Source organism: Pelodiscus sinensis, chromosome 22, assembly GCF_052426305.1.
Source record: "Pelodiscus sinensis isolate ZL-2025 chromosome 22, ASM5242630v1, whole genome shotgun sequence".
NCBI classification, from domain to species: domain Eukaryota; kingdom Metazoa; phylum Chordata; order Testudines; family Trionychidae; genus Pelodiscus; species Pelodiscus sinensis.
Window position 1 is genome coordinate 25,367,821 of NC_143073.1, and position 23,388 is coordinate 25,391,208.

General features: G+C 55.5%; 2 protein-coding genes and 1 long non-coding RNA gene across 6 annotated transcripts in view; 1 reads left to right on the forward strand and 2 right to left on the reverse strand.

Moving 5' to 3' along the window:
• Positions 1-18,752, reverse strand: LOC102463659 (phospholipase A2 inhibitor gamma subunit B-like). Of its 4 annotated transcripts, XM_089772674.1 has the most exons (7): positions 11,904-12,046; positions 11,119-11,235; positions 7,130-7,310; positions 4,385-4,501; positions 3,809-3,961; positions 3,284-3,424; positions 1-1,290 (listed from the first exon to the last, which is right to left on the reverse strand). In XM_089772674.1, exons 3-7 carry the CDS (start codon positions 7,176-7,178, stop codon positions 1,073-1,075), a joined length of 678 nt encoding a protein of 225 aa, XP_089628800.1. In that variant the 5' UTR covers positions 7,179-7,310; positions 11,119-11,235; positions 11,904-12,046; the 3' UTR covers positions 1-1,072. The 4 variants fall into 4 exon arrangements, with proteins under 4 accessions (XP_089628800.1, XP_075763814.2, XP_075763813.2 ...); XM_075907699.2 differs by lacking the exons at positions 11,119-11,235; positions 11,904-12,046 and adding an exon at positions 18,613-18,752; XM_075907698.2 differs by lacking the exon at positions 11,119-11,235 and having other exon boundaries at positions 11,904-12,060.
• Positions 12,261-23,388, forward strand: part of LOC142819591 (uncharacterized) — a 17,203-nt gene continuing 6,075 nt past the window's right edge. Inside the window, exons 1-2 of the long non-coding RNA XR_016347751.1 lie at positions 12,261-15,473; positions 23,033-23,224. This is a non-coding gene — a long non-coding RNA (uncharacterized LOC142819591). The remainder of the gene's footprint in view (positions 15,474-23,032; positions 23,225-23,388) is intronic.
• LOC102460157 (phospholipase A2 inhibitor gamma subunit B-like) overlaps positions 20,684-23,388 on the reverse strand; it is a 13,215-nt gene continuing 10,510 nt past the window's right edge. The window contains exons 8-9 of the mRNA XM_089772676.1: positions 23,010-23,161; positions 20,684-22,643 (exon numbers count right to left, since the gene is read on the reverse strand). The gene's annotated coding sequence lies outside the window, so the exon portion shown is untranslated. The remainder of the gene's footprint in view (positions 22,644-23,009; positions 23,162-23,388) is intronic.

A 23,388-nucleotide genomic window follows, 5' to 3' on the forward strand; every position in this document is an offset into this window, starting at 1 on the left:
TTAATAAAAAGAAAAGAGAAAACTTTTATTATTAAAACAATATTCTTGTTGCAAGCATAATGATTTGATGGGATGGTAACAAAATATACTCATGGAGGAATTGCACCATGGGCTAGAATTTAGTTACAAAGAAAAGCCAAACATCTCTTAAGCAGTGCCAGATCGCAGCTCCCATACCCAACCCTTAAACAATAAAGCCTAACGAAATTATCCAAACTTTACCCTACATACAGAAAGTGGAGAATTATGTCTTGGAGGGAGAGAGATGTGTTTCTCTCTCTCTGTAGCTGCAGAGGACTGGCCCAGAGAGACAAAGGAGGAAAAACCCCAATTCCTTTGTCCCAGTTGGAAAGCCCCACCTACATTCCTATTGGCCTCTCCACCTGGCTAGGTGTAGTTAACCCCTTAATCCCCAGGCCGCTGGCTAACCCTCATAATCATGACAATCACCGAGCCACATTTGCATACCTAATGAGCTGCCATTTTTGCAGAAGAGGCTCTTGTGCCATAAGGAGCCTCTACGCTGCCCCTTCTTGCACTAGAAAAAATTTGCGCAATGCCACTATGCTGATTATTTTCAGGGATAACGGCATTGCGCAAGAGGGTTTTTCTTGCACCAGAAGGGGCAGTGTAGACAGCTCCTTCTGGTGCAAGAGCCTCTTCTGCAAAAAGCAGATCACGTTTCAATGCACTTTGGCAGTGTGGCTGCTCTCTTTCGGAAGAAATTTTTCCAAAAAATCTCTTCCAGAAAACCTTCTTCCAAAAGGAGTCTGCAGTGTAGACACAGCCACAGAATCTAATGCTCATTATCACACACGGGAAGACACAATATCTGAGATTCACTATTCACACACACACACACACACACACACACACACACACACACACACACACACACACACTTTCCAAGAATCAGTCCCTCTCCCCCCACCCAGTCACCCAGACACCTGCTCTCTTGCAGTTTTCTTGTGTCTGTTTTATTCTGTTCATCCCATTACAGCGGAAGCGAATCTGAGCCCTGCCACAGCAGTGCGGCTGCCCAGGGCAGCGGGGCTGTGTCGCAGGAGGGCAATCAGGAGACGATGTTCACCAGCAGGACGGTTAGGAGGGCTGAGAAGATGAGTCCAGCTCCTTCCGGAGCCACAGTGTCTACGCGGGAGGAGACTGGGCTGCATTCAGCCGTGGTGAAATGCGCATCGATCCCCCCGAATGTCCCTTTGAGCTGCTGCATATTAATGCAGGCAGACTCACTGGCGCAGCCTTTCATGGTGGTCTTCACAGTTGTCTGACCTGTGGGGGACAAAACAAGAGGGTCAGTGTCTGGGAATCCCTTTGGGAAACCTTTTCTATCTCCCACACGGTCCCCTTCCTCAGTGAATCCCGGATCTCTAACAAACTCTAACAGGCCAATGTTAGTCCCACCATTCACCTGGCAATGGTGTTGCTCACTGATGGTGCTAGTAATAAAGATGCCGCCGTGTTAGTCTAGTCTAGATGAAACAAAAGACAGGACTATGCAGCATTTTAAAGACTAACAAGATGGTTTCTTAGGTGATGAGCTTTCGTGGGCCTGACGCACTTCCTCAGATCAAATTATGGAAGAAAATTGGCACGACGATATATACCAAAGGGATACAATGAAAAAAGTGAACACATATAAAAAGGACAAACCAAATTTCAGAACACAGGGTGATGGAGGGGAGGGGTTAATGTCTGTGAGCTAATGATATTAGAGGTGATAATTAGGGATGCTATCTTTGTAATGGGTAAGGTAATTAGCATCTTTGTTCAGACCCAGTCGTAAAGTGTCAAATTGAAGTATGAATGACAGTTCAGAGGTTTCTCTTTGAAGTCTTGTGGTAAAATGCCTTTGAAGCAGGAGGCAGGTAGTCAAGTCCTTGAGACAATGCCCTCTCTGGTTGAAATGGCAAGAAACTGTTTTTTCTTTGTGACACTTTTGTGGGCATTGATTCTTTGGCGAAGTATCTGAGACGTTTGTCAAATGTACATAGCAGACGGACACTGTTGGCACATGATGGCATAAATTATATTTCTGGATGTGCAGGAATATGTGTTCTTGATCTTATAACTGAATTGGTTAGGTCCAATAATGGTGTCAGCAGAGTAAATATGTGGACAAAGCTGACACCGGGGTTTGTTGCAAGGGACAGTTCCAGGGTTGGTGTTAGTGGGGTATGTCCTGTGGTTGTAGGTAAGAATCATCCTGAGGTTAGGTGGCTCTCTATAGGAGACTATGGGTCTGTCTCCCAGAGCCTCTCGGAGGGTAGTATCCTGTTCCAGTATAGGCTGTAGTTTATTGATAATGCGTTGGATGGGTTTAAGTTGGGGGCTGTAGGTGATGAGAAGTGGTGTTTTATTGTTTGTTTTCTCGGGTCTGTCTTGAAGTAGATGGTTTCTGGGTATTCGTCTGTCTCTTTCAATTTGCTATTTCAATTTGGCTATTTCTGCAGGTGGGTAATTGAGGTTTATAAATGCTTGGTAGAGATCCTGAAGTTTCTGGTCTCTGTCAGTGGGATTAGAGCAGATGCGGTTGTATCGAAGGGCTTGGCTATAGACGATGGATCGTATGGTGTGTGCTGGATGGGAGCTGGAAGCATGTAGGTAACTGTAGGAGTCAGTGGGTTTTCTGTTGAGAGTGGGGTCCTGCCTCAATCACCGGCCAGCACTAGATGCTGCACAGAAAGGTATCCAAACCACCGATATGAGGGATATGGCTAATAGCTAGAAATCAGTGTGAGACCTGAAAAAAGAAGGCTCAGCAGTTTTCTGATCATTCAGTATGATCACTCCAGCTCTTCCTGATAAGCAAGAATCTTTTAGAATTATACATAGCTCTTGACCACAGCAGTTTCCAATGGTGGGGAGTTCCACAGATCAATGGGTTATTGGCTGGAAAAAGCATTTATTTTAATCAGAGTGCACATCTCCCTTTTCCATTTCATCGCCTCTCTTATGCCAGAGTGCTCAGAAATTCTTTGCTGCGTTGAGATTTTCCAGCTGAAATCTTTCTACAGTTAAAAGTAGAAATCTAAACACATTTTGTGAATTCAAATTTGCCAGATTCTTTCAGTCGGAAGAGACCCCCATGAGAACAAACTCTGGGAAAAATCAGACTGGTTCATGATTGAAATTCAAAACAACTTTCCCTTCCAATGTTTTATCTAAAGATCTCTTTAGCGTTCCCTGCTGCAGGGGTCTGCCTATGTGCGTGGTGGTTCCTGGGTGGGGAAATCGGACAGAGGAACAGCAGGATGGCAATTACCGCTTTTCGCTGTGCCACTGAGATGCAGGCAGTGGGTCTGGGTGCCTGTGCAGTCGATGATCTCTTCGTTGCAGTCATGGGAGAACGCAGAGTAGCAGGCTGGGCAGCGCCGGCCGTTGAGGGTGGTGTTAGCCGGGGGCACTAGGAAAAGTGGAGCAAACACAGTCAGCTTTGGGGACGAGCCCCAGGAGGCGGTGGGACAGGGAGAGAAGCTGGGGGCTGCACTGCTCAGCCCTGGATCCCCCTGCAGGGGACGCTGCAGCTCTGGGGCACAGGAGGTAGCAGGGGCAGGGAGAGGTTTGCAGCAGGGAATCCTGGATCCAGTTCGAAAAACTAGAGCTCTGCCCACCAACCTCCCACCACTCAGGTGTTCAGGGTTACCCAATGGGGCGCCCCCTGCAGGGCAGGGAAATAAAGGTTCTTTCCTAATCCCGTTCCCTCTTCCCACAGGGAGGCCTGAAGGGGCCAGGCAGGGCAGGGGGCGCGCGGGAGCGGACAGGCTGGAGAGGAAGGCGGGCGCTGTACCGCTAACAGTGGCTGTTTTGCAGGCCTCCGCGACACAGCAGGCGACATTCGAGCTTATAGAGATCCCGTTCCCAAAAGTAATGTAGAGGGGCGCAAGGTTGCACTGGCTGGAGGACACACAGGCCTTCGTAAACATCGGGGTCTTTATATTCCCTGCATGGGAGGAAGAGGAGATGACACTTCACGTCTCTGTCTCACCCTTGAACACGTCAGAGATGTGATTATGATCTATCTAGAGAGTGGTAAACTGAGGCACGAGAGAACCAGCAGGACTGGTGCCCACAGCTGTCCCTCACCCACTGGATTTCTCTTTCCTCCCAGAGTCAGGGAGAGAACCCAGGAGTCCTGATTCCCCGGCTCTAACCCACCAGACACCACACCCCTGCCAGGACCAATGAGAGACTCCCCCAGCCTCTCCCCTCCACCCACCAGCCCCATGCCTCTCATAGAGACATAGAGAAAACCCAGGAGTCCTGGCTCCCAGGCCCCCTGCTCTAACCCACCAGGCCCTGGTTCTGGGTGGGCTGACGCCGACCCAGCCTGTGTTCTGGGCTGGTGCAAGGTCTCTGCACCTACCTACTACTGATTCTGCTTTAATGATCCCACAAGAATCCAATTCCTTGCTGCAGACTTGCTCCGGGCCCGTACACTCCTTGTGGACGCCGACGCAGACCTCACAGGAAATACTGGTCCCTAGAGAAGCAAAGGCAACAGGATCCATCAGTGCTGAGCCTTCTCTGCAGCCCCATTGATTGTAATGGAGCTACAGCCCATTGACCCAGCTGGGATCTCACCCGGCATTACTTGGTTTTGCGCCAGAGTTGTCCGTCCCTCTATTGCAGAACTTGGGGGAAGGGCAGATACACTGGAGGGCAGGGAAATGGTCCAGAGTGACCGACACAACTGGGCCTAAAGAAATCCAATGAGGTTCAACACGGAGAAGTGCAGAGTCCTGCCCTGCGGATAGAGGAGTCCCAGGCATTGCTACAAGCTGGGGACCGACTGGCTAAGTAGCAGCTCTGCAGAAAAGCACTTGGGGATTCCAGTGGATGAGAAGCTGGATGTCCTTGTAGCCAAGAAGGCTAATGGCATATTGGGGGGCATGAGAAGGAGCATCGCCAGCAGATCCAGAGAGTGATTGTTCCCCTTTATTCGGCTCTGGAGAGGCCACATCTGGAGTATTGTGTCCAGTTCTGAGCCCCCCACTACAGGAAGGATGTGGACGCATGGGAGAGGGCCGAGTGAAGGGCAACCAAAATGAGGAAGGGGAGGAGCACACGACCCGCGAGAGGAGACTGAGGGATTTGGGTTTGTTGAGTCTGCAGAAGAGAAGAGTGAGGGGGCTGTCGAAGCAAAAGCCTCACTCAGTTTACATGGCTAAGCAGACAGCTTTATTGATCAGTAAAGCCAAGTGAGCCAAACGTGGTCCCAGCAGAGCCGGGCCCAGTAAGGCTGCTAACACAATCAGTCCTAGTGTCTTTATACCCTTAGCCAAACAGTCTGACGTCAGGGCCTCCAATTACAGAAATCATCAATTAAACTAGGAAAAATAAAGCTGTATCAACAAGATGGCGGACAGGTACGAGGGAGTGCATCTCCTATCTGAACTAGCCCAATGAACACATTCCAATAGCACATCTGTCTTGGCCTGGCACGTGGGGTGATAGAAAGTTCACTCTGGCCTTCGTGCAAAAGCAAAAAGCTGAAATGGTTTCTATTCTACAAGATGGCTTCTAGCTAAACATAAAATGGTTTCTACAGGGCATTTGAGAGCAGCCTGCAACTTCCTGAAGGGGGTTGCAAAGAGGCAGGAGAGAGGCTGTTCTCAGGGGTGACAGATGCAGAACAAGCGGCAATGGGAAGGTCAAGATTGGTGATTAGGATGAATGATTTCGCTAGGCGGGTGGGAAGTGCTGAGCTGGGTTCCTTAGGGTGCGGGTGGAATCTCCATCCCTAGGGGTGTTTCAGTCCCTGCTGGACAAAGCCCTGGCTGGGATGATTGAGTTAGGCTGGCCTTGCTTTGGGCAGGGGCTGGACTCGCTGCCTCCTGAGGTCTCTGCCAGCCTGGGGGTTCTATGTGTGTATGAAATCCGAGCGCAGGAGGCCCCGTCTCCCCAGGGGAGAACGGCGAGGACAATCCCCCTGTCACATTACTGAATTGGAGGGAAGCAGCCAGATCACTGCTGCACCTCTAGGTGGAGGTGTTGGCCCCAGAAATTGGTATAAAAGGGAGCCATGTGGGGTATTGAATGGGAGCTTATTGTTTGTTGATCTTATGTACGCTATTTATGTGAGTGTATAATGTCTGTGTGTGTAGGTAGGAATCTGTAATCTGTGTGGAAGCTGAATATTTCTGTGAATGTGGTTAAGCATGGCTATGGACAGGCTGAGTAGCGAAGCCCTGTGGGACAATGGCTCTCAATGGGCTATGGACACACCCAAAGAATGGGGTTTGTCAGCTGAGAGCAGCCAGCAGGGAACATAGACATTGGCCTCTGACCAGGTGACTTGCTGCATACAAGAAGAGACCAGGAAGGAGGTATAAAGAGGCCATGCGGTCGATGCCATTTTGTTCTCAGCTCAACACTTCATCCCAGAGGCAGCACTGCAGGGATCGAAGAACCCGGAAGACCTGTGAACCCATCCTGATCATAGGATGTGCAATAAGAACTTTTAAACCAGCAGCTGCAACATCTCTGCTAGAGCCTGCATCGAGAACTGGGAGATTCGGTGCATGTAACGTACTGTACTTTAATAACCTTACTCTCAGGCTTTTCTTTCTTGTGATAATAAACCTTTAGTTATAGATTCTAAAGGATTGGCCCAGCGTGATTTGTGGGTAAGATCCAGAGGGTAAATTGACCAGAGATCTGTGGCTGGTTTGTTGGAACCGGACAGGACTTGTTCGGGGTAGGTGGGATTGGGTGCTAGGACCCCCCCCCCCCCCACCTGTGTATGAGGCCCGGGGCTATCTGGGGCACGGATATTGCTGGGGTATCGGAGGGGTTTTGCTCGTGAGGCTTCAGGCAGGCAGCTGAAGCGCTCTGTGAGACTGGTTTATGGCCTGTTTGGAGAGGTCACCAGTCAAGGGGGCTGTAAGGAGCCCCGGATTTGAGCAATTCGCCCTGAGCGGACGACCTCAGCTGTGCCCAGACACGGCCCGGTCTGTCACACCCCCACCCCGTGTGGGACAGGTGCTGAGCCGCCCAGGGAGAAGATCTCAGAGCTGGAGCATATTTCCTGAAGAGCAACTCTCCTGGGTGGGTCTTTGTCTGTCTGCACCGGGTAGGGGTCCAGGCACCCTCCCGGCCCCGTTCTCACCTGTCTCCAGCAGGGCCCAGAGGAGGCAGCAGAGGAGAAGCGTCTTCATGGTGCCGGGGTGGGAGCTGGAGCCGGTCTGGGGTCTGAGCCGGGGGGCTCTGGAGCCGCAAACTGTCTGTCGGGGGCTGGCCGTTCTCGACGGAGGCCGGGCAGGGTCGCAATGAGAGTCACCGGCCCTGAGCTGGGGGCAGGAAGGTTTGTAGCTCAAGTCCTCGGAATATCAGCACAGAGGCCCCAGGAACGTAAGGGCCAGACCCAGCCCCCACCCCAAAGTGTGACTGGGCTTTGGGCACCAGGGTGACGGCTGCTGCCTGCGGTGGGCTGGGCGGGGGCGGTGCCGGGTTTGCTGCAGTTGCCTTGCTCGGCAGGGTGAAGGACACACCCCGGGGGGCAGGGACTATGGGGCAGGTTGAGGGGATCCCAGCGGGAGCTCCAATTTCCCTCTCTGGGCTCCCTGTTGCAAACACGGCTCCGTCTACACCCCCGATGGGCGCCACCCCCTAAAACTGTCCACCCCCTTGGTCCTCGCTGGTCAGAGGCCCCCGAGGAACGTGTGGGACCCCGAATGCCCTAGGGGGGCAGGCGCTCTGTGGTCTGGTTGGCGCTGGCGCAGGCCGGTTCCCTGAGGGGAGGCCCGTGCTGGACACACATGCACCTCGCACCATTTTGACGCTTTAAAATGAACCTTCTGGAGGATGTTTTGCATATTGCCGGTGGTTCCTCTTTCCCCAGCGCATGAGCACGGGGGCGGGGGGGGGGTTCTCTGCTTGCTTCCTTCTGCATTTCTTAGCCCCACGCCCTCAACTGGCTACTTGGAAATCGTGTTAGGCCTCCGCCTACGTGTCTGCTGTGTCGGCCCTAGGTACTGAGACCCCCCCCCCCCCAATCCGGCTTGTGTACCTCACTGGTGCCATCTCGAGGACCCCTGGCGTAGGGTAGCAGGGAATGGGGAGCACAGAAGGGAGGCGATATGGGGAGCACAGTGCCCCCAGGCTGAGGGGAGCAAAGATGGGGGCCCCACAGAGCTCCTTTATTGAGGCCTTGGCAGTGGCAGAACGGGGTCCCCTGGCATGGAAGGAATGGGGGAGGGTAGGTGCCGGGGGGTCTAGGAAACCCTCAGTGGCCGAGGGGAAGGTGAGAGGAAGAAAATGGTCTGTAGCCAGTGTGAGCAAATGGCAAATTGGTTTTAAAGGAGCGGCCCTGGGGCCCAGCCCCCACCCCCCACCCAGCACCCTCAGTGGCTGGTTTCCATGGCACCCATGTCCAGGGTTGGGGTGCTGGGCCCTTGAGGGGCTGGCTCAGGGGTGGGGGGGGCCACCGACCCACAGACAAATCAGTCGGGAGCTGCACTGAGAAGCAAAAACCAAAGCAAACCCCTCCCTGAGGTGGCCCCCAACGGAGGAGAAAGACCCTCCCCACATTCCCCTCACGCACTAGCCCCTGGGGGTCTAGACCAGCCCATTCTGTGTGCTCCGGCCCCACGGAGGAGTGGGGAGGGGCTGGGCACCAGCACAGGCTCCCCAGAGCTGCCCTGGGTCACTGACCCGCAGGGCAAACAGCCCCCAGGGGAGCAGGACTGGCGTTAACCCTCCAGGGCACTCAGGGGCGGCACCAGCCGACCTTGAGTCACTGCCCTCCGGCTGCTGGGGGTCTGTCCCGTGAGCTCTGCCGCAGGCTGGCCCCCACGCCCTGGGAAATGAGAGAGCTGGATGGAGATATGGAGCAGGGCCACCGGTGTGAGCCCATGGATGCGGCAGGCACATGACAGGAGCCTTGACACAGGCCGGGTGGGACTCAAAGGGACTTTTTTTAATGTGTTCAATTGTGTTTAGACTGTTCTCAGCAGGTTACATTTCCCCAGCTTTGCCAAATACTAGGGCTGGTTTTTGGTTTGATGTGAATTTCTGCATCTAATACAAACATTCTCCTTTATGTATGTTTGTGCTCTAATAACATGGACACTGTAAGACAGTGGTCGCCAACCTCTTTAACCACAAGATCACTTTTTCGATATAAGTGCAACGTAAGATCTACCCCAAACCAATACCCTGGCCCCTCTTCCTTCTCACCCCTTCTTCGAGGCCCTTCCCCTGTTCCACCCCTTTTCGGAGGCCTCATCCTGATCACTCCATCCCCTACCGCCCCCATGCTCACTCACTTTCATCAGGCTGGGGTAGGGGGTTGGGGTACAGGCTCTGGTGTTGGGCCAAGGGGTTTGGAGTGCAGAATGTGCTCTGAGCTTAGCCCAGGGTGAAGTATTGGGGTCCAGGAGGGCGTTTCAGGGTGCAAGCATATGGCTAGAGGAAGACTCATGTCTGAAGCAGGAGGTTGGGGGCAGGGGAGGTTCAGGGCTGGGAGAGGGGTTCAGGAAGCAGGCTCTGGCTGGGCCAGGTGGTGGAGCAGTGGGGTTAAGGCAGCTCGCTGCTATCCCAGCCCTGCCCTACTCCTGAAAGCAGGAGGCACGTACAGCAATGGCTCCATGGCACCATGTGCTGCCCCTCGTCTACAGGCACCGAGCCCACCCGGGGCGGCCTGTGAGCCTAGGCGAACTAGGCAGTTGCCTAGAGCACCGCTACCCTGTGCACCCGATGATGACGTCATGGGGCGCCGGGGCACACCGTGATGATGTCACGGCCATTGACGGCTGAGCAGGCGGGGGCGCCAGCTGCCGCATCTGGCCTCGGGCTGCTCCTGGAGCCCACAGCTTCTACTGGCGACGGTTCCCCGTTACTGATCAATGGGAGCTGCAGGCAAGGACAGCGTGTGAAGACTCCCTGCTCGGCCTCTCATAGGGAGCAGCAATTCCCACAGGGATAGTGACTCCAGCCACACCAGGGTAGGCATTTTAGAACTCACGAATCAAGGAAGTACATGGAAGCGTAAGAGAGAAATGAAAATTATAAAATGCACAGAGCAGTCACACACCCCAAATAACCCACTTTGCAAGCAGTAAAAGGAGTGACAACAGCCCACAGATGTGCTGGGTTGTGAGATGAGAGGGAAGGACAGTGTGTGTTTGTGAGAGTGACAGACACACACAGGGTGTGTCTAGACTGGCAAGATTTTGCGCAAAAGCAATTGCTTTTGCGCAAAACCTTGCCAGCTGTCTACACTGGCCGCTTGAATTTGTGCAAGAGCACTGACTTTGTAATGTACGAAATCAGTGCTTCTTGTGCAAATACTTTCACGCTCCCACTCGGGAAAAAGCCCTCTTGCGCAAGAATACTTGCCCCGATGGCTAAAATGGTGATCGGGGCTTTCTTGCGCAAAATTGCGTCTAGACTGGCCATGGATGCTTTTGCGCAAAAGCACTTTTTGTGCAAAAGCATCCGTGCCAATCTAGATGCGCTTTTGCGGAAATACTTTTAACGGAAAATTTTTTCCGTTAAAAGTATTTCCGCAAAATCATGCCAGTCTAGATGCAACCAGAGTGTATGAGAGTGACAGAGATTTGCATTGCTAAGTTCCCTACATCCCCTTCTCTCTAGGTAGGGATAGGGTACAGGAGTTGGGGGAGGAGGGGCACTCTGACACCAGTGACCCCCTCTTCTCCTTCCCATACACTGCACAGCAAGCAGGAGGCTCCCCGGGGGGGGGGGGGGGGGAGCTCCAAGGCAGAGGGCAGGAGGAGCATGACAGTAGGTGGAGGGGCAACTAAAGTGACCGTGCTTGAGAGCTTTGTGTCCAAACTAGTGAAGATCACTTGTCAGAGGCTCCAAGATCTACCAGTAGATCCCAATCAACCGGTTGGTGACCCCTGCTGGAAGAGCTACCACAGCCAAGCTTTGCATGGGATAACCTTTCCTCCAGGAGAAGGTTTTAAGGTACTTTTGGACCCGATTTTCCCCCCTCCCCCCGCACCTCTGCTCCAGGGGGCAGCTGCCCCACTCGCCTCTACTACCCCGTTCCATTGCCCAGGCGTGTCCATGGCGGGGGGGGCCCTCCTTCCTCCTCCCGTGATGTCAAATGGAATATACGTGGGGGCTGACCTTGCGCAGGACTTGAACCGCTGCTGCTGGGTTGGTTCTCGGGGTGGGGAAAGGGGGCAAGGAACCAGCCGGGGGGAGTTCTTTAAACAATCGTGCACAGGAAGCATGGCAGACACCCTGCCAAGAACATTGGGAGGAGCCTGAGACTAGTACACAACATTTCGGACAAGCAATTATCACAAGTACAGGCAGAAAACTGTCAATCAAGTATCTCATTTTCGCAACAGCCTGAATAGCAACATGTATCCCAAACATGAGCATAGCAGGTACCCTACCATCTTACTACAACGACCAAGTCTCACTTTGCTATCAAATGAGCTTAGTAAGACGAATGGATGGGAGAGAGGAAGCCGGTTCGACCCACACACCCTGCGTGGTAGACACTTTCACACCCAGTGCGGGTGTTCCTACGGAGGGAATCAGAGACCTCTACCTCCTTCCCGGTACTGTAGGGAGCCTACGGGTGCAGTGTAAGTGAACTAGGCTTAATTATTGTATATAATAATCTAGTAATTGCTTTTGCACTGCTGGGCGCTGTGTTCATGGCTTTAGAATGAATCGGATTGACGGTTGAAATTGAACAGCCCTTGTTTGTAAGGCTTGTAAAATTTAACCAACTCTATCACCTGCTTAAAGCTCGCGGTGAATAGGAAAGTGGTGAAGTGTCTCTGGAGTGTCCTGGTTGCCCCGAGCCCCAGGGCAGTGCCCAGAGAGTTGGATTCCATCCCCTGCTCTGGGAGGAGAGTGTTTCCTAGGGGTTAGAGCACCACTAGGGTGCCACTTACCAAATGCTCCTCCAGAGTCGGGTTTGCCAGATGTGAAATCAGAGCCCCGTTCCACCAAGCTGCACCCGTCTCTCGTTTGAGTCTGTCCCAGATGGGCTGGGGCTGCCTTGCTTTCCCGATTTATAAGCCAGTGGCTGTGATGTAACGTAGAAGACTTAAACGGAATTGAGCTCAGCTCCAAAATAGAGTCTGTAACATTCTGTTCCTCTCTCCGGCCCCGCCCTGCTTCCAAGCCTCTGTGCGCCCTGGCACGTCCCCAGGCCTTTCTGCCGGGAATTCCAGGAAAGCGAGACTCTTTTAACCCTTTGCCTGCTCTCGGCTCCAGGGACTCCATGGAAAGGCTCCGGGAAGGGCGTCTCCGTGCCCCTGAGAAACGCCCCGCAGCCGGCAGGGCTGCCAGGGTCACAGGCAGTGGGTGAGCTCCCCAGGCCCCTGCCACGAGGGGTGAGCTGGGTGCTCAGCGGGAAGCAGAGGACTCAGCCCCAAACGCTCCGGGACTGGAAGTGACGCCAGGGCTCCCAGACTCCGCTCCCGTCCCCAGCTGGGCTGCACCCGCGCAGTGGAGCCCCAGTGTCCAGGAGCGCGGGACGTGCCCGTGGGGGCACTAATGGGAAATTCTGTGCTGAGCTTGCTGGAATCAGCCCGGCCTTGGGGTCCCCTCGGGGGTGTCACTCCCAGCCCGGGCTGCCACGCTCAGGGCTACTGCAGGGGGCCCAGCATGTGCAGGGTGGGCGTGGAACCAGCAGGGGGCGGTCTGGTTGAGGAGCGAAGTGTCAGCAGGAGGAGCCTGCAGAGGGTGGGAAGCAGGATCCCGTGGAGGCTGGGGCGCATCTGGCCTTGGAGAGATCTCCAGGGATCCCTGAGAAGGCCTCATACAGCTGGGGGAGGCCTCAGGAGGTCACCACATTCAGCCGCCGGCCAAACCCCGACTCAATCAGCCCAGCCAGGGCTTTGTCCAGCTGGGGCCTAAACACCCCTAGGGATGGAGATTCCACCCCTCCCTAAGGAACCCCGCCCAGCGCTTCCCCTCCTGCCTAGGGAAATTGTCAGTAACCAGGGCTGAGTTACTACTTGCTCTCAGCCAGCTCACAGCCAGAGAGCTGCCCTGGGGGGTGGGCGTGCTCACTTCAATTGGTTAGCTCTGCAAGATAATGAACTGTAAATACAACTCCTGCCAGGAGGGGGAGGGAATCCAAGATGCGGCTATGCAAATCCAATTCAGCCAGGGCTGATGGAGGGTCAGTGCTGCCATGGAATGGGGGGTATTGTAACTAATTTGGGGCTGTGGTGGGGGTCACAAATCATACTATCCCTGAATGTGGGAATATGACCCCCGTGCTTGCAGGAGAGACACCAGCACTGGAAGAGGTCTCCGAGGAACAAGCTGCCCCCGGCCAGCAGGGCTGGCTCTGGGGGCAGGGCTGCACATGCATGGGGCCCCAGGTGGGGGGGGCATGCATGTGCCGTGCTCCCGATGCATGCGTCGCTTCCCTGGGTGCCTGCCAGAGTTGATTGAACTGAGTTGGTGGAGAGGGATTGAGCAGCCTGCTAGGTATGAGCTGCAACACTGGCTCAATCTACCCCCTTCCCCCAGTTTTAAGGACAGACCTAAAGCAGACTGCATGGCTATGTCCACACTGGCGCGATCTTGCGCAAAAACTTGCTGCCTGTCTATGCTGGCCGGGTGTTCTTGCACAAGGAAACTGCCTTTCTAGGCCGTGTCCACACTGGCGCGATCTTGTGCCGGAAATATGCAAATGAGGCTGTGTGGACTATCGCTGAGCCTCATTTGCATATCTAACGAGCTGCCATTTTTGCAGGAGAGGCTCTTGCGCCAGAAGGAGCTGTCTACACTGCCCCTTCTTGCGCAATGCCGTTATTCCCCAAAATAATCAGCGCAACGGCATTGCGGCAGAACGGGGCCCTGATTTCACACCCAGCAAACCTGACTCTAAGGAGCATTTGATAAATGGCACCCTAGCAGTGCTCTAACCACTAGGACGCACTCTTCTCCCAGAGCAGGGGGTGGAATCCAACTCTTGAGCATCAAGCCCCCTTAATCTCCCCTCTAAATCTGAGATGGAGGCCAAAGCCAGGCAGAGAACCCAGATGTCCTGGCTCCCAGCCCTCCCCCCGCCCAGAGCTAACCAGTAGACCCCCCCCCCCCCACTTCCAGTGAGAGACTCAGGAGTCAACAACCTGCAGCTCTAACCACTAGACCCTTCCCTCTGAGCAGGTGAGAGAACCCAGCAGTCCTGGCTCCCAGCCCCTCTCCGTCACCCTGTGAATGTTAATGAAGGCCAGAGCTTCCCAGATAATGTGGGGAAACTGAGGCAGCTGCAGAGACCTAGCAATGCTGTGAAACCCTCTGAGAAGTGGGATATGCCCAGCACTGTGATAGTGGCGGGAGGATTGGGGGGGGGAGGGGGCGGGGGCAGGGACACAGCAGCAGCAAATGCCACCATCAAGGAGGGGAAATTTCTCCCCCCAGCTCTGGCTGCGGTTGGTCCGGGGCAGCAGGAGTAACCCTGAGCAGGTGGGGAAGGTACCAACTCCCTGTGGTGTGAGGAGCAAAACCCACCTCCCTGGGAGAGAGGGGTCAGCAAAATTCCCCACCCCCCACCCCCGGCCCCCAGGGAAGGTGGAGTGACTGTGCAGCAGCCCCTGCCTCCAGGGCGGGGGCACACGGAGAACTCGGCCCTGGAGAGAGGTGGGTTTGCCCGGCCTGGGCCCTGGGATCCCTCCGCTGTTAAAAGCGGCGCGTGCTGGGGAGCCTCTCTGCAGGCAGCTGGATGCTGTGAGGTGTGGCCCAGTTGCAGCGGCAGCCCCCTCTGCAGCGCAGAGACGGGGGGTTCCCGGCCCTCCAGGCAGCACGGGGGCCTTGTAGGGAAGGCTGGGACCAGCCCCAGCCTGCACAGAACCAGCCAACACAACAGGGTCTGAATTGTTACTTTGTGCCGCTTGTTTTCTCTCCCTCTTGTTTTGGACTCGTGGGTGGATCGTTCTGCATTCCAGAAGCAGCCGCGTCTCACGCAGCCGCTTCCTGGTGGGCCCCTCTGAGGGGGAGGGCTAGCTCAGTGCTTTGAGCAGTGGCCTGCTAAACCCAGTGTTGTGAGTTCAATCCTTGAGGAGGCCATGTAGGGATTTGGGGCAAATATTTGTCAGGGATGGTACTTGGTCCTGCTATGAAAGCAGGGGACTGGACTCAATGACCTTTCAAGGTCCCTTCCACTTCTAGGAGATAGGTAATCTCCATTCATTTAAATGTGTCCCTCTCCGCTCTGGGGGGCACAGCAAACATCCCAGCATGGAGGGGTCTGCGGCACCGGTACCCCAGGGCTGGGGCAAGTGGCTGTAGCCCCACCCACCCCCACCCACCCTGTCATGGGGCCGGGCGTGGGCTGCGGCTGCCTCCCTCCTGCTCTCAGCTCAGCCCACCTGTGTTTGATCCCCGGCTGGAGAATTAACATCAGGGACTCTCCTCCCAGTCGTGCTGCTGCTTCCCCGTCACCCCCATCACCATGACAGCTTCTCCTGCCGTCTGGCTCCTCTCTGCCCTCCTGGGGACAGGTGAGAGGGGCAGGGGCTGGTTTCCTGACGTGGCCCATGTCACACAAGCTCTGAATGGGCCTGTTCCCTGCAACCGTTTATAGGCGCTGCCAATTCACCGGGGCCAAATGGGAGTGTCGGAGTGAAGGGAGGTAGGGGGAGGTGGCCGGGAGCCACAAGTTTCCATAATAACATGGGAAACACTTGTGGAAAGGGGAGGAGATGCTGAGGGTCGACACGAGTGGGAAGTGGGGGCCGTGGGGGCCCGTCCGGTCTGGCCAAACAATGTCCCGCTATTGCATAAAATACAACAAAATTTAAAACCTCTGTGAGGGGGCACAAAGACACTGCCGCTGGGTCGGAGCCGCGGCCGAGCAGCGCAGCCAGCCCACCCTGCGCACGCTCGAGCTGGGTGCTGGGCGTTTCAAACAGCGGCAGGAGGGAGGAGGAGTCGGGCCACCGACCGGGAAGATGGCCGCTCGCCCGCTCGCCCGACAGAGGACGGGCCGTCCCGCCCTAACTTGCCACAGCCAAGCAGGTCACGAGCGGCCTCGAAGGGGCCGAGCACAGAGGAGGGTCGGGGGGTCAAGCACTGGCCCCTAGAGGCACCCCGTCTGCCCAGATGCTGGGAGGACTCCCGGAGGCAGCCAGCTGTGACTGGCCGGGGACAGAGCGGCCCCGGGAAGATGCCGCGAGCGGTGAGTCCAGGCGCAGGTAGGAAGAGGCCCAGGGCGGGCCTAAGCCCCGAGTGGTTGGCGGGTTTCGGGGATTGCCTCTGCCAGCTGGGTAGTGGCAGCTGCCCCCACCTTTAGGACCCTGGGCCAGAACCTGAAGGAGTGAGAGGACCCGGGTCCCCCTGCCCCCACCCACCGAGCAGAGACAGAGCCGGTGTAGGCAGATGGAGTTGTTGGCCTCGGGATGGGTTATTGCGCACGTACGGTGTATAGGGCTGAACTGAGGACCCTGGGGGTGGCCAAAGGCAGCCAGGGGGCAAGGACTGAGGATTGCACTAAAGGAGGGACCCTGGAAACCCTACTAAGAGGGAAAGTGGCCCAGGAACGGAGAACGCGGGTAAGGGGGCATTGGCCCCGCCGTCCCGACACGCCGCACCCAAGGGCTAGAGCAAAGCGGGAACCGGCTCGCAGCTGAGCCACCCCTCGCCGGTCACTCCCCCACAACTTGGAAAAGAGAAGAGCGAAGGGAAACACTGTCACGGTTTTCAGGTACCTAAGAGGGCGTCACAAGGAGGAGGGAGAAATATTGTCCCCCCCCCCCCAATCGGAGGACAGGACAAGCAATAGGCTCACACTCAGTTGGACATAAGAAAAAACTGCCTGCCTGTCAGGGTGTGATGGCGCGTCGGGGTTCCTCAATCCTGCACCCCCGTAGCAGCCGGAACAGTGTCCGCCAGCCAGCTGAATAGAGAGGGGTTTTTCCAGAATATAGCCCAGCCCAGACGTGATGTGGCTACAGGGGGCAGGACCCGGAAGGCTCAGGCCCCCAGGGTTAGGGGTCCGTCAGCCCTAGCCTCCAGCTTAGCCTGGTCTCCCCATGCTTCCCAGACAGCAACTGACCCTTCCCCGGAGACCTGGTGTTCGTCTCCGCCTCCTTCCTATTGTCTCCCTCCCTGCCCTCAACCGTCCGGGGTCTCTGCCTAGGTGACTTAGGCAGCCCCTCTGCTGGGCATTGCTACAGATACCGGCCATCAGGGGTCCTCCCAACCCAAACACAGGCACCAGTGCATGCCCAGAGTGGAAGGCCTAGGGTGTGGCTTGTCCACTACGCCACACAGGGTGGTCAAACACTGGAATAAGTTGCCTAGGGAGGTTGTGGAAACTTCATCTCTGGAGATATGTAAGAGCAAGTGGTCAGACACCTGTCTGGGCCGGTCTAGATGGTGCTTGGTCCCACTAGGAGGGCAGGAGACTGGACTCGATGCCTCTTCCCGTTCTAGGAATCTATGACTCTATGATCCTCCAGTCAGGATTGGGTGCCAGTCACACACGGCACAGCTCAGCAGGGACGGCCTGTCCCTTTCCACTGTCCTCTGCCTGTTTCTCTGCCTGTAGCACTCAACCGTTAGGGTATGTCTAACCCTAGGTAAGACATACCCTTACTCTTCTGCACGGATCAGTTCTGCAGTCCAGGGAGGAGTGTGCCCTCCGGGAGCAGACAGGGGCAGGGACCCAGAGGAGTGTACCAGGTCCCCACCATCCGACGCACACGGCATGCCGGCGGGTGACTGCTCGGCTCCCACCGGGTGGGTCTCTGGGGGCTGTGAGTGTGGACGGGCCCCTCACTGCACGTGGAGGGCGCCCGCCTGGGGTGTCGCTGACCGGTCCCGAGGCTCTGGCTGGCCGGGGATTCCTCTGGCCCGTGGGAAGGGGGCGCTGGAGGTTGAACTGTGGGAACGTTACGGAGCCAGAGGAAGGTCAAAGTCCAGGCCCAGCAGGATCCGAGGAGCCGCCCTCCCAGGTGTGTGTGTGGGGGGGTTGATTAATGAATGGATTCCTTGGTGCCAAGAGGCTGCAGGAACTCAGAGCGTGTAGGGGTCACGCAGCCTCATTGCAGCCCCCTCCACCCTGCTGGGCTGTGACCGAGTCCGGCTCCTGCAGCTTCTCCCGGCCGCTTGGCAGGCGCCGACTGGGGAATAACCTCTCCTCAGCCACCAGCCATCGAGGGACGAGAGAGGGAGCCAACGCCCCTCCCCCGCTGCTCTGGGGAGTCGATTAAGTCACTGACCCCGGCGCAGGGGATGTTTCTTTCAGGGGAGACGTCTCTGGGAGTGTTGGGGGGGGGTTGTATGTCGGGGTGTCGCGGGAACCTGCTCACTGAGCTCATGTAACAGGGGTGGCAGGTGGCTGGAGTCAGGTGGTTCAGCAGGGTGGGGATGACTAAAGCCCAGCCAGGCGATCAGCCGGGGGGGGCCAGGATCCTGCGTTTAGTGTCCCGCTTTAGATGTTCAATCGAGTCAGGGACAGTCTAGGGAGCAGCACAGGTGCCGGTTTCTCTGCTTATCCGGGCAAAGAGACGACACAAAAGCGGCCTTAGCGCTGCTGGACAAGCCCCCTCGTCCGCCAAGGGCCGGGTGTGAACAATCCGGGACCTCGAACAGCATAAAACGGTGACGGCAACAATTGCAAAGGAACAAGCGACTTACCAACGGTGCCAGCGACTCAGCTCCCTCCTGGGCGCAGAGACTCTAATCCCGACTCCGTCCTCTGCCAGGCCGACAGACACCGCGCCTTGCCAGTGCGATTTCAACTGGGAGCCAAAGGTCCCTGCAGCTTTGACTGTCAGTGAACAGATCGTGATCTAATATACTCCGTCGATAGAGGAAATGCATCTGGGGGCTGTGCAGAAAACCGGAAGCAAATAGGGCAACTGGAGAGAGCAGGATGTGGGCAGGGCAACTCACTGTTACTGTAAAAGGAAACCTGTAAACAAAACTATTCAGGGACTAACGATGACTTGGTTCCATTCACCAGCCTATAACAGGGGGTGTCACTTTCCCCTGGTGCGCCCCTCACAGTCTGCTCCTCAAGATGCATTGTGTATTGTAAATATGCAGCTCTGATGCCAACAGGGTAAGCAATAAACCCAGCACTGGCCAGAGGCGCTCTTCCACGTTTTCCACAGTCCACTAGGAATGAGATAACATCGCCCTGAAAATGATGTTAGTGCACCAAAGAGTGTCCTTGCACCAGTGCACCAAAGAGTGTCCTTGCACCAGTGTCTTCAGACCACAATTATTACAGAGTTCGAGCTCCCCATGTGGAGATTGATGCCATGTTTCTCCATTCCGCTCACATAGTTCAAATGCCGCAGCCTGGGGATGCACATAGGATGGGCCAGGCGTGTTCCTGAACCAACTGTTCGGCCTTCACAGCTGCTGCGGAGGAAGGGCCGGGATGGTTCAACTCGGGTCCCTCCGAGGAGCTGGTGTCGCTGACCCCTGCACAGCCCTGGCCATTTCTGGGCCCAACGGGGACATGTGCTCCCTCTGCCTGGCCCTTCCTTTCTTAGAGACTTTGAAACAAGTTTGACTAGATATAGCTTTATCCCAGGAGAGACACAGACACCCCATTGCGGGCGATCACCTTGGGGTTCATCCCAACATCGTCTTACTTGACCTAGAGCCTGATCTTACATTTCATTGAGTCTGATCAGAACCGACTGGCATGACTAGCTCCCAGAGCAGACCAATGTCTGCACTATTGTATCTGCCCAGCTTCTGAGCCCCACAAGCCGACTGAGGCTCCAGGACTCGGGGTTGTAGGGTGGTTTGGCACTGGTGATGGAACCAATGTCTCTCCCTGCTCCAGTGCCTGGAAGGAAGGGAGGGATGGGGCACGGGTGGGACACCCCTTCCTGCACCAGGAAGGCAGCGTGGCCTGATGCACCGAGCCCTGCAATGGGACCAGCTCTGCCACTGGCCCACTGGGTGGCCTTGAGCATGTCTGTGCCTCAGTTTCCCCACTTTTGAAAGCAGGAGAGTCATGTCGCTGGTGAGGGAAAGGCGTAAAGAGGACTGGGGGAGTTACCCAGCTGGGTTCGCCAGGGGAGGAAGTCCAGGAGAAAGGGCTGTGTGTTGCATCTTTTTCTGTAGAAGAGGAAATTTCTGATGGGAAGAAATCCCATGGCCGGCCCTTCCTCTATCCGCACATGGGGGCTCTTGCCAGACAGGCACCCTGAACCTAGAGGTGCCCAGCCAGGCCCCCAGGGTGCACCTGCTGACCCATCCCCCCCATGCCTCAGCCCCTTCTGCAACCCATATGCCAGGCTGTGTCTAGACTGCACCCTTTTGCGGAAAAGGGATGCAGATTAGACACAGCGCAATTGCAAATGAAGCGGGGATTTAAATCTTCCCCGCTTCATTTGCATGAATATGGCGGCCGCTTTTTCCCGGCTCGGAGCTTTGCCGGAAAAAAGCGCCAGTGTAGACGCGGAACTTTCGGAAAATGAAGCCTTTTTCGAAAGATTCCTTATTCCTCTTAAACTCAGGAGTAGGGGATCTTTCGGAAAAGGCTTTATTTATTTATTTCTCTTCCGGAAAAGCTTCTTCCAAAAGGAGCCTGCAGTGAAGACACAGCCACAGATTCCAATACTCATGATCACACAGGAAGCCCCACAACATCCGAGATTCACTAGGACAGACACACACGTACACACACACGATCCAAAAATCAGTCCCCAACCCTCCCCCCCACACACAGACACCTGCTCCTGTGCAGTTTTCTCCTGTCTGTTTTATTCTGTTAATCCCATTACAGGGGAAGGGAATCCGAACCCTGCCACCAGCAGCGCCGCTCCCCAGGGCAGGAGGGCTGTTCCGCAGGAGGGGGATCAGGAGAGGCCGTTCACCAGCAGGACAGTAAGGAAGGTTAGGAGGACAAGTCCGGCTGGTTCCAGAGCCACAGTGGCTATGCGGGAGGAGGCTGGGCTGCATTCGGCCGTTGTGAGATCCACACCGGGCCCCCCGAAGATCCCTTTGAGCTCCTGTATATAAGTGCAGGCAGATGGAGTAGCGCAGCCTTTCATGGTGTTCTTGTTGGTTGTCCCACCTGTTGGGGACAAAGGGGTCAGTGTCTGGGAACCACTTTGGGAAGCCTCTTATGTCTCTGGTCCTATACAACACGGTCCCCTTCCCCCTCTGAGCCACTCACTGCAGCCCGTCTGGGACCCCCTGCTGGTCTCTCTTCCTCTGCTTTGATGCGCTGTCACTCAGTGAACCCCAATCTCTAACCAACTGTGGAGCAGGCCAATGTTACGCCCACCATTGACCTGGAATTGGTGTTGTTCACTGATGGTGGCAGTAGTGGGATCCTTAATCAGCTCTCAGCCAAAAGGCCTGTACAGACCCTGGCACATAGGGACTCCCAATTTTGGCAAGGGCAGGTGTGCAGCCCCTGGCATGGGGCGAGGGAGGATTTGCCTCTCAGCCAAGGGATCTGTGGAACACCTGGAACAAAAAGGCCCAAATCTCAGTTGGGGCATCTGTTACTCGTTGTGGAACAGTGTAAAAAAGAAATATCTCTGGCACTTCCAAGTCCCCTCAACTGGGAGATTTCTGCAGCAGACCCAGGGAGAGTGTGTTTGTACTTTCACTTCATTTGTATTACTTCAGAGTAGTGGTCCCCAACACGGTGCCCGCGGGGCCATTTGTGTGCCGGAGCTGGCCCGGGGCGCATGGTAAGCGCCGCCCCGGGAGCACCGCGAATTGGCCGCTCGTGCCCCGGGCGCGCGGCGCTTGGGGGGAGGGGGGCGCCGGCCCTGGGCGTGCATGTGTCCCCGCCCCCTGGCGCCCGGCAGGCGAACGGCCACGCCCCCTGGCGCCCGGCAGCCTCTAAAGGTTGGGGACCACTGCTTTAGACCCTGCTATTCTACAAATTGAGAGACAAAATGGAATTTTGGGGGTTTCTTGTGCAGGGTGCCGTGCACAGGAGAGTATCCTGCCTCAATCAGCGGCCAGCACTAGATCCTGCAAAAAAGGTATCCAAACCAACAAATAGGAGGGATATTGTGAATAGCTAGAAATCAGTGTAAGCCCTAAAAAACGGAGCTTCAACAGTTTTCTGATCATTCATTATGATCTCTCCAGCTCTTCTTAATAATCAAGAATCTTACACAGCTCTTGACCACAGCTGTTTCCAGTGGTGGGGAGTTCCAAAGATTAATGAGTTATTGGCTGGAAAAAGCATTTATTTCAATCATAATACACTTCTCCCTTTTCAATTCCATTAACCGTTCCCTTATGCCAGAGAGTGCTCAGAGATTCTCTGAGCTTTTTTCATCTCAAATCTTTCTGCAGAGAAAAATGGAAATTTGACCACTTTTTGTGAATTCACATTCATCAGATTGATTGGGTCAGAAGAGGCCCCCATGGACACAAACTCTGGGAAAAATCAGACTGGTTCATTATTGTAATTCAAAATAACTTTTCCTTCCAATGTTTTATCTAAAGATCTCTTCAGTGTTCCCCACGCAGGGACCCGCCGATGTGCATGATGGCTCCCGGGTGGGGAAATCGGAGAGAGAAACAGCAGGATGGCAATCTTTCACTGTGCTGCTGAAATGGAAGCAGTGGGTCTGAGCCTGTGCAGTCGATGATCTCTTCATTGCAGTGATGTAACACCACAGAGGGACAGGCTGGGCAGCGCCGGCCGTTCAGGGTGGTGTTAGCCAGGAGCACTAAGAAAAGTGAAGCAAACGCAGTCAGCTTTGGGGATGAGCCACAGGGGACGCACCGCTCAGCCCCGGATCCCCCTGCAGGGGGCGCTGCAGCTTTGGGGCACCCGAAGTAGCAGGGGCAGGGAGAGGTTTGCCGCAGGGAATCCTGGATCCAGTTCACACCTGGTGGAAGCCTAGAGTCCCACCCACCAACCTCTCCCGACCCAGGGGCTCAGTGTTATCCAATGGGGCGCCCCCTGCAGGGCAGGGGAAATAAAGGTTCTTTCCTAATCCTGTGTTGTCTTCCCACACAGAGGCCTGAAGGGGCCAGGCAGGGCAGGGGGCGCGCGGGAGCGGTTATGCTGGAGAGGAAGGCGGGTGTTGTACCGCTAACAATGGTTGTTTTGCAGGCCTCCCTGACGCAGCAGGCGACGTTCCCGCTCACGGAGATCCCGTTCCCAAAACTCGGGTAGAGGGGCGCAAGGTTGCACTGGCTGGAGGACACGCAGGCCTTCGTAAAGATCAGAGTCTTTAAGTCCCTGCATGGGAGGAAGAGGAGATGAGGCTTCAGGTCTCTGCTTCCCCGCTGCAACACTTCACAGGTGTGATTATGACCTATCTAGAGGGGGGAAACTGAGGCATAATTCACTCATGTTCAGTAGGCAACCAGCAGGACTGGTACCCCTAGCTACCCTTAACCCCTCACCCTCACGCTCTGGATTTCTCTTCCCTTCCTAGAGTCACAAAGAGAATGCAGGAGCCCTGA

What these genes read in the sequence shown, in the direction of transcription:
- LOC102463659 (XM_075907699.2), bottom strand. Translation starts at nt 7,178, where the DNA reads ATGAAGACGCTTCTCCTCTGCTGCCTCCTCTGGGCCCTGCTGGAGACA. An exon ending in TAAAGCAGAATCAGTAGTAG is followed by an intron (nt 3,962 to 4,384) that starts GTAGGTGCAGAG and finishes CCTCCCATGCAG; the next exon opens with GGAATATAAAGACCCCGATG. An exon ending in CAGTGGCACAGCGAAAAGCG is followed by an intron (nt 1,291 to 3,283) that starts GTAATTGCCATC and finishes TGTCCCCCACAG; the next exon opens with GTCAGACAACTGTGAAGACC.